Source organism: Lutjanus erythropterus, chromosome 2 (genome assembly GCF_056507025.1).
Source record: "Lutjanus erythropterus isolate fLutEry1 chromosome 2, fLutEry1.hap2, whole genome shotgun sequence".
NCBI classification, from domain to species: Eukaryota; Metazoa; Chordata; class Actinopteri; order Lutjaniformes; family Lutjanidae; genus Lutjanus; species Lutjanus erythropterus.
The window spans coordinates 36,250,756-36,264,210 of record NC_139318.1 but is presented as its reverse complement, the minus strand read 5'-3'; the positions used below and the strand labels follow the sequence as shown (position 1 = coordinate 36,264,210).

At 39.5% G+C, this 13,455-nt stretch overlaps 1 protein-coding gene across 1 annotated transcript in view; it reads right to left on the bottom strand.

Annotated features, from left to right (window-relative positions):
- The window catches only part of nav1b (neuron navigator 1b), a 111,076-nt gene that overhangs the window by 54,395 nt on the left and 43,226 nt on the right, over positions 1-13,455 (bottom strand). Inside the window, exons 5-6 of the mRNA XM_084738432.1 lie at positions 7,648-7,750; positions 3,776-4,135 (exon numbers count right to left, since the gene is read on the bottom strand). Coding sequence (XP_084594558.1) covers positions 3,776-4,135; positions 7,648-7,750 — 463 coding nt within the window. The remainder of the gene's footprint in view (positions 1-3,775; positions 4,136-7,647; positions 7,751-13,455) is intronic.

Here is a 13,455-nt window from a genome sequence, read left to right as displayed (position 1 = left end):
TTATGGTATATCGATATCATAATTGTTGTGCATTCATCAGCTCATTTTGTTATTTGTCTTCCCCCTCGTGGCCAACATGGATTAATGTTGTTCAGTGTCTGCAGGGTGTATAAGTAGGTCAGTATTTGCTTGCATATTAACAATAACAACTTTATAAGGCCATTATACAGTATGTCAGGACTATGTGTGCCAGCTTGTTTCTGAGTTCTTCTGTCCTCTAGAATCGATAATCTTTAAGTAAGGTATTATTTACTGCAGGTCTGTATGCCATATTGCAGGATATCATGCAGCAATACTTGCAATGATAGCAACTGGTAACAGATGAATGGTCCCAGTTTTCCCAGAAACAAACAGGAAGGAAATTAATGAATAATAAAAGGGGGCTTCTTAAATACTTTTTCTTTCTTTAACTGGGACAAACCAGATTATCATTAAACTCTGTGTTGCTGTGCAGAACAGACTATTCCTCTCTGATGGAGAGATGGAGCTCATGAGGAGATTTGGGATGCTTGTATGTGGTATCAGATTATTGATGTGGCAGACACACAGTAGCACTGATTACTGTCCGTGTGTACACATTCAGTCTTAGACAGCCAGAGCTGTCTGGTGTGGGTTAAATCAATATCCATTAGACGCTGAGCAATCACTACAGTTCCATCCTTTTTAAACAAAATGTATGGTGTCTTATTATTTCAGCAGTAAATATTGTTTTAGACTATACATTTGGGTTTTTATAGATTGTACAAGCATTATATATTGAAGACTGCATCACTATTATTGATTGGCATGAAGTCTCACCTCACCCTTTAGATTTAGTTAATTATATCTGGGTTAATTCCAGGTCAATGATTTATGAAAATGTAAAACTGGGGCTTTAGTGAAAGGGAGAAGAAATTGCACCTCTCCATACAGTCGATTACCAGCCCGTTTCCATGGCTACGCAGGAGGAGCCTGATCTATTTTCAAGAGCTGGTAGCTAATGGCTCTCCATGAGCTGAACTGTGAGTGTGTGACAAGGGGTGGTACAGTGGAAATGCAAATGCATCACAGAATTTGCAAGGGGATACTGTAAGAAGAAAATTAGAGCATAGTGCTGCTGCGCCTGCTTCAAAAACTGGATTAGCTGCTGTAGTTATCCACACCAAACGTTGTTGGTATATTTATGAGGCCGGATTAATTCTTGATATCTAGAACAGCAACATTCAAGTATTCCTAAAAGAAAATCAAGGCTGTTTTCTACTAAACGAATTCCAACACAGACCAGCAAAGCATACAAATCAGACGGGTTTCCACGGTGTTGCATCTTCCAAGCACAAGCATGCAACCTACTCAAGGTCAGAGAAAATAACACCCAGTATTTCCTTATATTGGTGCGTTTTGGCAGCCACACTAGCCTATTATTACTCTTGTGATAACACTGGAAAAAAACATAGCATGCATGTATTCACACCCACCCCCATAATCCTCTTGGTGTAACTGGTAATAATCTACTTTAGGGAGCAGTTGTACCCATCAGGAGGTCTCACAGTCACCTTGAAAGCTTGTTTAGGGACTGTTGGCCACAGTGGCCTAACACCAAGCATGATGAGGCATTTTTTTTTTTTTAAAAAGGGTTACATAAAATGATTAGCATCTTTGGTGCCTGTGGTGTCGCAAAGCAGAGGCGAGCCCCCGTGCTCACCTCTCACATAAATTTGAGCTGATGCAGCGAGGGAAAGGACAAAATGCAGGGCAGATTTAAATGGATTCGGAGTGCATGGATGTTACTGAGAGGAATATGACATAATCCCTGTTTAATCCTAACCTTATGAGGGTTCTGCTGTCTGATCTTTTCACCTCCCTCCTAATAAAATGCTAAACCTTTACACATGGAGTTAGTTGTCCATTTTAATGGAATACAATCCTTCCTTTAAAAAAAAAAAATCGTTTTTAGTGTCAGTCCTGGCCTGTTTTTATTCACCATAGCTCTACATTTTACTTAATTAAACTGACCCACTTCCATTTCACACTTTTGCTCCTTTGCTCTAATTTCTACTCATCCAAAATGTGTCTCATTTCCTTTTTTTTCTCTCCTTACTGCACTCTGTAGTAAGAACGTGACCTGGCTAGCAGGACCTAGTGAGCGCTCCAGAGGCTGAGCTTAAATCCCACTGCATGTGCACCAGCGATAAAGCTGCTCTAAAGCTCGCTAGAGAACTGGCCTGGATTCTTTCTCTCCCTCGCTCTGACTCTCACTGTCAGCTGTCAACTTGGGAGAATGAGTTAGATAAAGACGAACAGAGGATGGGAAAGGACAGAGGTGAAGGTGAGGAGGAAGGAAGTGAAGAAAAATGTGAAGAAGAAGAAGATGGAGAAGTTAAAAAGAAGTTGAGGAAGAAGAACATGGTGGAAAAAGAAGAAGGTCAAGTAGAAGGTGAGGGAAACACTGATGATGAAGAAGAAGGTGAAGTAGACAGTGATGAAGAGCACAGTGAAAAAGAGGAAGATGAAGTAGAAGGAGAAGAAGAATAACAGTGAAGAAGAATAACTCAATGAAGAAGAAGGAGAAGTAGAAGGTGAAGAGCAGTGAAGAAGAAGAAAACACTGATGAAGAAGAAGGTGAAGAAGAAGAAGAATACGGAGAAAATGAAGAACATGGTGAAGACAAAGACCACAGTGAAGAAGAAGTAGGTGGAGGTGAAGAAGAACACACTGATGAAGAAGAAGTCAAACATAAAAGAAGGTGAAGTAGACAGTGAAGAAGAAGAGCACAGTGAGGAAGAATAAGAATAAGGTGATTAAGAAGAAGAAGAAGACTGAACTTCAATGTGAGCATTGTAAAGAAGAAGAAGAAGAACACACTGACAAAGAAGAATGTGAAGAAGACAGGGTGATGAAGAAGAAGGTGAAGTGAAAGGTGAAGAAGAACAAGATGAACTAGAAAGTAGAACACAGTGAAGAGCAAAGAACATACTGACAAAGAAGAAAGTTAAGAACATGAAAACAGTAAATAAGAAGAGGGTGAAGGAGACGATGAAGAAGAAGAAGGTAAAGAAGAGAAGGAAGAGGAAGAACAAAAACAAGATGATGGTGATGATGGGGAAAAGAAGGTGAAGAGGAAGAAGAAAAGGATGAAGAACAAGAGACAGACAAAAAGCTCCCATACTGTTTTAAAAAGTATTGAAAAAGCATTGTCACATGCAGTATGAGATTAAACTTCTACTAAATTGTTGCTCCTGTCCCTGTTGACACTCTTTAAAAGCTGTACCGTTCAAACCTCCCAGAGGCGAGGGAGCGTTTATTGTCTGACCCACAGGACACCTGATGAGTTTTCAAATTCTTTCCTCAGTGAAAAACGTCTGAAAGTATTCTCTCACAGTCAGCAGCCTCTGACAATGTCGGGGGCACTTTGAGAAATCCTTAAAGTGCTAGAAAAGAAAAAAAAAAGAGAGTATTTGCAGAGACTGCTGATGAAAGCTCTTTGATGGGCCTGCCAAGAGCAAAACATCAGATACCAACACACAGCAGAAATCCATGATGTCGGCATGAAAAGTTTTTCTTCATGGAAGTTTCTGCACTACAGCTGAATGTTAAAATACAGACAATCTATGTGTCCTGATTAAATCTTGAAATGCAGTGAGGTCCAGCAGTTACAGCGCAAGGCCTGTGAGTGAAATGTAACTTGACAACAACTCCTAACTGACCTTTTCAACATCATAGCAGCCATGTGTAGATTGGGTCATGTTGTCATGGCAACAAAAGGTTTAAAGTCGTGCTTATCTTCAGATACTCTTACCCGTTCGCCAGGTTGTCGTCGTCGTCATCCGGCAGGCTCTTCCCCAGAAGGTCACTGTCACTCAGGTAGCCAGACTTGAGGTCGGTGTCATCCACGTCCAACCCTTCGATGAGCTCAATGCGAGACGTGCTGCTGAGGCGGCTGGAGCTGCGAGCCGGCATCGTATGGGCCGTATACTGAGAGCCAGTCTTGCTCCCATGGTACCCTCCGCCTGTGGAGGACGGGGCGTCGCCCGCTTGAAGGCGAGGGCTGGACTGGCCGTGGCGCCAGGAGAGAGGTGATGAGCGGTTGGACATGCTGGATATGCTGCGGGCGTTGGTCTCGTCGCTGTCGTAGCCCACGTTACTGCTGTCCAGACAGCTGGAGAGACACAAGGGGGGAAGGGTCAGTTAGTGCACAGTACATTGAGGCATTTAGCTGACAGTCGTGGTAGAAGACACACAAAATCAGTATATCAGTGCCAAAGGATGAGACCAGAGCATCCATTCTTTGTCGGATGTCCTTCAAAGAAACACAGAGTGGCATTGAGTTGCTGTTGACCCAGATACAGCAGTTGTGTCATATCATCTTCGGGGACTAAAGCTGGAAATGTGGCCTCTCCCAAAGACCCCAAAGACAAAGAGAATGATGTCCTGATATCTCTGTGATACATTCATATACATCAAAGACTTTTCTTTGCATGATCAAACCCAATAAATGCTGTTAAAATACAGTACAAGGCTTTCTATTATTCTCTATAGAGTGTATCTAAGTTTTCTGGCTCATTCCTCTAACTGGGTCAGGGTTAGAAATGTCCTCCAAATGGCTGGAAGCGTCTTCTGTGTCTGCCCATTACATAACTAGAACTACCAACTCACCCAAATAAATATTTCACGAGCATGAAAGTATTTTTATCCATTGTTGATGGATAATTCATCAATGGTGCCACTCCAGTACAGAAACTGTCAGAGTCAAGAATCTTCGAGTGAAAGAGTAGCTTGTTTGAAAGACATCAGAATGATTGTTTAATGATATCTATCAAAATACTGAGAAGTAAAATGGCAAATTTGATCAGTCATTGATAACTACCTTATTTAATGTAACATGGAATGGCTTGAAGTCCATTTGATAACATCTTAACTAAGGTGTTCAATCACGTAAAATGGTTTAACATTATAATATTTCCTTAAACTTCCATGTATTAATAATCCCTTAAATTTGCAAGATATGTAATTAGAAAGAAAATAAGTGTTGTTGTGAGGATACACTATAATGATGGCCTCAAGCACATCTTTGACATTTTTTGTATTGCAATTTCTTGTTAGTCGTCAGTCAACATATGGCTAATGAGTTAGCAACTAACTGTGTAATTACAAATTCAGCAGACAGAGAGCGACATTAGCATTAATTTGAAATCATGTTCCTGGACACCTAATACATTTAGCCTAGCCAATGGCAAGGAAAGGGTCATTACATCATTATAAACCAATCTGCAGCTGGTGCCAGTTCTACTGCAGCTTATGGGAGATGTTATGTCAGTCATGCTATTTGGAGACCTACAGAAAATACAGAAATCAATCAGTGTGCTATTCTCTGAAGTGTGCTCTCTCTCCTTTTTCATTTTTTAGAGGTATTACATCATCATGGGTCATAAAACGTGGATACGCCAGGTTTTAGTAAGCTTCAGAGTAGATCTTACAATGTTCTATAGTGATCATCTAACATTCCATCTTTTTCAGTTCTGTTGGACCGTGGCACACCAATCAAACAACCTCTTTAAACATTCTAATGTTGGCAGCGTTTCCATAACTATTTTCCCATGGCACACTGATCAAACAAATCCAAACAAAACCAGTTGACCGAACTTTAAAAAAAAAAAAAACTTCAAAAAGGAAAGTGAAGAGGATGTCAGCTGCAATTTAGATGCACTCCTTGTGCCATTGTGTTTTAAAGTGGCAAGATGTCTTTCATCCGGTTGTTTTGGTTGGAAAATCGATGAGATGACTCATCATACAGCTCTTTTTTTTTTTTTTTTATTCCCACAGTTCTGTCAAGAGGTGCTCTCTTTCCAAGGTCTAACCATTTCAACTAAATCACCTCACTCAACACAACGACTCAGCTGGTCCAGTGAATTTACTGCTAATACTTGGCACGCACGAGCTGTGAATGCGTATATTATATGCATATTGTTGGGGTAACTGTCCACTTGAAAGCACGGCAAACTGATCAAATTTCATCAAACGTGGTCAAACACTGATTGAACATTTTGAATCTGACCAAACATCTCCAAACAATTCCAAACAAAGACAGACAGCCATGGCACACCAAACAAACATCCGTGTTTATCTGCGTTTGTTGGAGGACGTTTGATTGGTGTGCTGTGGCCCAATTTATATCTAGGTCTTAATAAAACTTCTTCACCAGCTAATCAGTAACTCCGTCAGCCATTTGATCCTGAGCAGGTAGCTTAAAGGTCATGTCCATATTTGTGAGATTTGTGAAACTCCACCATGAATTTATGTTTATTAATTTATTCATCTATTTATGTAATTTCTGTTCTGCGAGTTGCATAAGTGAACTACAACTGAATAACATAATACATTGTGCTATTCAACCCTGTGTAATAGAATGATAAATATGTAAACATTCTATTAAATCACTTTTATTCATCCTTTTCTGTAATTTTGTTTTATGAGCAGCACATAGGGGCTACAAGTAGCATCTTGTTATATGATCCTGTGCTGTAAAATGATAATCAAATGAACCTTGTATCATGTAAAACAGCCAAGTAGCCGACAACATCATGATCTGTCACTTCAGGACTTGCCTGCAAATTTCTACAATGTTGGCTGCACTGACTTCTATTGCAAATGTTTGCTTTTTTGTTTTGTAGCCATATAGCCTACTATTCCTTAAGTTTGTCTTTATGTATAGTCCAAGAATATGTCAAGTGTATAATATATACTAATTCAGTCAAAGACAATTAAATAAGTTTTGTTATTGTCCTTGTATGACGGCCAATACGCTTCAAACGCGGCGAGACGAGAATAGTTATTCCAGGAGCGCCACCATTACTGAGTCAAGCGCTACTGTGCTGAATGTTTTATAAATCTAGGGTTCCTTTAAAGACAAGATCTAGTTTATTCTAGTTTATCAGTGTTCTTTGCAGGAAACAGATGCAAACTGCTGAGAGAAGTTTAGAGTTTCACCCACACTGATAATGTAGGTGGTGTAAAATAAAAAAAGATTTGTAAGAGCCCTAAAATGATTTAAAGTACTGCAGGACTGGGTTATAATTTTATATACAGTTACTATGAATGACCCCTTCAAATTAAACAGAAAGTTGGTAATATTGGTAATATAAAAATACTCATTACTGCAGGTTTAAAAGCAGAATGGTGATCCTACTTGCATTCATGTTCCACAGGGTTAGATTAGATCCTGACTTTAATGTCCAAATGAAATAAAGACCTGTCCCCCACCAGTGTCTTGTTATGCTGTGGTTATTGCAACAAAACTAATGCCTGGGCCTTTTGCCTGTGAGAACCAAAAACAGAGATTCCTCGAGTGAAGTCATGATCATGAAACAGAGACGGGCTATTTAAGAAGGATGGAAGCCAGATGTGAACCAGGTGGCAACTCTCCAAGCGGCCGCAGCAAAACTGTTTACACATGATTGCATTTATGTATCGATCCAACAAACTATCTATTGCTTGTTCACATGAAGTGCGTTTCTTCTCAGTTTAACCAAGGACAGAATTTGGCTCGGCGTTTTAGGATTTCATGAACAAAACATACATTGTCTTTGGTTTTTATGCAAGGTAATGCAGCGGTGTAGGAGACAGCATTATGAAACAATTAAAATATGTTAAATGCAGACGTAGTGTGCTTACCTATGGCTGAGCTGCGAGCCCCGCAGGCTCGACATGGTATCCTCCAAATTCTGGCGGAGGTCAAGGACATTCTGCACGGTTCGTTTCCTCTGGGATTCAGGGTCTGTGGGTCAGTCATGTAGAACAAAAGGTTATAAAACATTTAGTGTCAAAATAAAACTCAAGCAGCTGGTTTATTGTGGTCTGTGCCTGTTTTAAGAGGATTCATGCACACACACGCATATTTTTTTCCTCCGCATGCACGTGTTCTTGCTTGCATTATTTGTGTCTGGACTGATGTGACAGGTGTCTTCCTTGTAAGCACGTATGTTCACATCATTAGGCAGACAAATTTCACTCCATGGGCTCCCTCACCATGGTAACCTCCGCTCTACCCCCCTTCTGCACCAACGTGGTGCATCCGGAAAATGAAAGGTTACCTATAACTTCGACTGCCCACCAGGGGGATGTATTCTGACATTCATGCAACATCAGGGTCTCTTTCAAGGAAAGTTTTTTTCTTTCCAGAGCTCTTTTTTTTTTTTTTTGTTTCATTGTACCTTATCTCAGAGTCATTCAGTTCAAGCTGTCAGCCCTACAGTGAAGCTGAACTGAAGCCAAAAGGGTTTGCCTGTAGGTCAGCTTATTTGGCCAGAGTGTGTCATCAGTGGGTCATGACCATGTTGAATCAATATTCAGGACAATTAGGAGTGTTGTTCTTTTCGCAGTAACAAATGAGAGAAACCTCCCTGTCTCAAAAAAACAAGGAGATGGGGTTTTCCATTGCAGTGTGGAGGCAACAAGCCCTGGGGAGAAAGGAATTAACATTCAATGCATTAACTGGGATAGCTGGAGGAGAGGCGTATACGTCAGGGGGACACACGTCAAATAATGTGCTGCTCTCATAAGCTGATGTTTAAACTAATGCAGCAGAGTGTAAAGAAGTGTGAGCATCAATATCACATGGAAACATTTACACACACACACACACACACACACACACACACACACACACACACACACACACACACACACACATTCAAAACATATCTTCTTTGCAACCAACACTGGTAATATTCTTCACAAATCTGCAGTGAAGCTGAGGGCTCGTTTATTATAGAACTTTTTATACAACAGCTGGTTTCAATACTATAGACCCCAAATACACACAATTTATGGGCTCAGTGAAAAATCAGTAGTTTTCTGGAAACCTGTAACATACTGTAGGTGTGTGTTGTGTATGTACAATATCGACAAGCTCTGTAATGGTTTATCTAAATGAGATATCGAGCAAATCTTAATTATGTTGATGGAATCTCATGTGAGCTCAGGTAAAATTATTTTTTTTGAGTAGTGATTCTGTAATGCAACTTAAATTTATATAATAGAAATTCTGAAAAAGTCTCCAAAAAGAATATAAATCTAATCATCAGTGGACGTCAACGGCTGTGTCCAAAAAAGTGTTCACTCATTCACTATTCATCATATAATACACAATTAAAAACTTACTCTGTAGTGAGCAGCAAAGTGACATTTGTAGGATGACTGTTAACTTTTGCATCTATAAAACTGGATGCATTGAATTATGGGATTGTTAGCAGAAATAAGACATAAGGGCTCTTCACACTGCGCTTAGCCCAGAGCTAATTTCTAACTTTTTTAATCCCAGGCTAGTGGCACCTACAGACTGTGAAATTTTATTGCAAGCCACACTGTGCAACATGAGTATAATAAACACAAGTTTAATATAAGTAGACCATCCTCAACTGAACTATTACTACAATGCAAGTCAGCGCACAGGAAAACAATCAGCGTGCATCAAACATCTGCGTCACTGTAGCGGTGAACAATGAAGCTAAGCAAGAATCGAGCCCTCCACCAGTGGTATTTATGTATCTGGAAAAAAAAAACAATCCAAATAAGAAGTGGAAGAGGAGAATATGTATCCGGTCGTGGCGAAGGAAAAGAGAAGAACTGGAACATTCCACAGCGGACTCACCCCGGACTTTAGCTCCGGGCTCGCTGGCTCTCCTCCAGAGCAGGGTTAGGTCTGAGTTTGAAGGGTTAGCTGCAAACTGACTTAACACGAGGCTAAAAGGTGCCACTGTCAAACTGGGCTAAATGGTGGCTACACATTATTGTAGAAGGTTAACATTAATCACGTGCTCCAACGGACATTCAACCCAGGGTTAGTAGAAGTGCAGTGTGAATCATAAAGTTCTGAGCTTAGGTTAACCCTGGCTTAGCCATGTCCATGTGAAAAGGGGCTAAGTTTTCCCAGGAATATGCATTTACATTTCACTGAAAAAAAATATATAAAAATGATGATAGTATGATCATTTTTCGGTGGGGGTTGTACAAAACAAGAATATTCCCTCAACTCTGGACGATATGATTTGTAGGCTGAGGCATTTCTGTAGGACCATAATGCTTCATTTTAATGGTATGTTGTGTCACATTTTATCCTTATCAAAAATGCACCTTCTGCAATTTGGATATTGTACTTGGCCACTTGGGCTATGGGCTACTGTTTCTATAATATAATGTGATAAAATAATATAATAATTTTGATAAATTGTTCAGTCCTGAAAAGCCCTATAGACTCAAATGGTAGAGTGAATATTCAGTGAGTATATTACATTATGTAAAATTAAAAAGGGAGGGATTTTGGACTCAGCCAAAAGGATTTGACTGCGATTCCACAATGAGCTTCATTTACAGTATTTATTAGAAACTTTTACGGCACTATTTTTCACAAGGGAAGTATTTAATAAATAGTTAATGATTTTAGATAAACAGTTAGTGAACCTGGGTCCATCGTTTATGGGGTTTTTTTTATCATCGTCCTTCCTTTGTTTGGGCTCTTAATCTGTACAGCTAGTCTGACCTCCCTAAGTAACCCTGTCTCCTAGAAATTATGTTTATACAGTACCAATTACCAATTTTCCAACTACGTTATGGTGGCAAACATAATCACTGCCTGCGTTGTGTTCACAGACGAGAAAAGACTGCGGTTTCAATTACATGTGTATGGACTGCACACATTCTGTCTCGTGCTTCAAGTCACCGCTTACTTATTTTCTTTATCAAACCAAAATTATGATCTTTCCCCAGCCTTAACTGTAACATGTTTAACAACGCTGTAGATCCTGCGATCTGAATTTGTATCGCAATGTCAGATATTTTGACAGAAAACAAAGGAACTTTCCATATATATTCATTAACAACAGCACCATTTCCATTTCCAGGCTAACACAAGAAGGTCCAACAGTTATTTCCATTGTGGTTGTTGATGTAAAGAATAATAATAAGATAATTAAGTTTAGGAATAAATATTTTAGTCACATCACATCTATAAACCCCACTGACCACACTGTAAGTCTGGGATATTGTTAATTTACTTTGTGATGAATTCCTGGGAATACAGTCAAACAGGAATCTTGGACACAAAGTTCACATGTGATTCACATCTGTTTTGAGTTTATACTGTATGTGTTGTACACTGTGCAGTGACTGACAGTCATCTGGCACCCTGCATTGCAGTCATATCTACGATACAGAGAAGGAAAACTCGGACGAAATACTGAAGCAGATGGAAATCCGGAAAGACCCATGAATGATGCAACACATGAAGTGCTCTATATTGAAACAGTGCAGATGCAAACCGAAGTATGGACAAATTAGTGTTGTTAAAGGCCCTCAGTCATTAACCTTACAAACACTTCTAAATCAACACTTCTAGTCCTAAGTGTTGCACAAATTCATTAAGACATCGGTATAATTTCTATTCAGATTTACATAAACAAACAAGACGATCACTGACTGAAAGTCTTTATCAGCCTCTACAGGTCATTTCGAAGCCTGTTTCGCTGCTTTTATTCTTCCTCAAATGGACCTGGAGCTTTTCAGAGAGTTTCTCACAATGGCACTGATGGACAAAAAAAAACTTCAGTAAAAAGAAACACACTCACAGCGATGTCAAAGAGAATTATAAGTAGGCCATCACTTTCTGAGAGCCACACTTTGAGAGTGTTCTCACAGTGAATGGTTATTACTCATTGGTTAGAGTCAGCTGTTGTCAAAAGAAATTTTTCATGTGATTCTTGGGCCAAAACCATCGCTTTGGTGTTCACTATAAGCTGAAACATTCAACCACTGCAGGATGACAAGAAAGAGGACGCCACATTAGACGCATTAGCCACATTATATCAATCGTCTTTTTAATGATTTAAGTTTACCCCTCCGTTATCTTTTCTCTCCCTCCTTCACTTAAGTCCACCCCCCTTTCTTTCCTCACCCTGCTTTCTTCCTTATTTTGATGATGTACCACGTCCTTGTTTAGTGTAACACACGACGGGTCTGTGTGTTACTGCAGACAATGATCCTGATGAAAAAAACCCATGGTGGTTGCAAAACATTGGTCATGTTTTCCATGTATTGTAATTTTGCACAAACCCAACAGTGTGCCTTGGTTTGTATTTTAAGGAGACTTGCATTTTGGATTTTTTTTTCTATTGAGATGCAATGAGCCCATTTTCCTGGTTTTATCAAATGGATACTCACTCTTAGCACTTAGCAAAAATAATCAACGTGGGTTGGAGTGCTGATGCCCTCCCCTTTGGCATAATCCAGGTCTCCTAAAGACCTGATGTGCATCTAAAGTGAAGATTTAGGCTAAAAACATGGTGTAAATGACGTCTTTCATATCAACATTAACAGCTTTAGGAGACTTTGCTAACACCAGACAAGCAGCATGGAGACAGTTTATGTTTGTTTCTCTTGTTTTTTTCCATTTGAAAACTAGTCACCATTCACTTCCATTGTTTGGGAGATTCTACAACACTATTTACCTGTTAAACTCCAGCCATGTTTTGTGGACAAAAAAACTAAACCCAACCTTCAATCGGCATGAGAGTGACTACCCCTTAAATGTGAGATTGTTACATCAGTTCTATGTGGCGTGATCATGGATATATTATAGAGCCATAGAGCCAGACTGTCCGAGCGGAAACAGCTGATCAGTCATGTGAGTTAAATGTTCAATATGCCAGAGGTTATTTGGAAAGTGTTTAAATCTCATATTAAGAACATGAACTCTTTTTCAAAAGCAGGCGTGAAAACTTTTTTGCAAAATTCTACTATAAATTCTACTTTCCATCAATCTTTTCTAATGCAATACTTCAAAATGTGCATAAAAGTAACACAACATACAGCAACATCTGACTAGTGAGACTGTTTTCATGTTTAAAAGAAGTCACCTGTACCTGCACTGTACCTTTAAGACTCAACATTTTCTGCCCCTCGCATTCTGCATAGCTTGTAATAATGCCATCTGTGACTATTGCTTCACCCGTATACCCAGTCCACTGCCCCACTATGATTCTACATGGCTGGAGGCCAGATTCCAACATTTGAGGTCTTGCATGACAGATCACATATAATTACAATGAAATGAGGTTTGCTCATCCCCTTGTTGTCCCGAAGAGTTTTTTTTTTTCAGGAGTACTGCTGTCTGCACTACTCTAATCTCCTGCTTTCTTCATGAATATATATCTAATGACCTAGAATCTATTTGTCGTAGTGCATTCATCATTTTGAAAATATTTCAAGGACCTGATTTGACAGTAGTCTATTTTCATTTACTACACGGCAGACTGTGCAAATTCAACAGCTCTGGGTGAAGAGAAAGAAGACAAACAAAAGTTCTAAGTATTTTTGGAAGAACTGTAAACCACAAAATAAAGCATGGAAATTGAATTTGAAGCAAAGATCTGAGTGGAAGTTTTTTATCTTCTTAAACATCTGCGGTCTTGTCTTGTGACGAGGCAG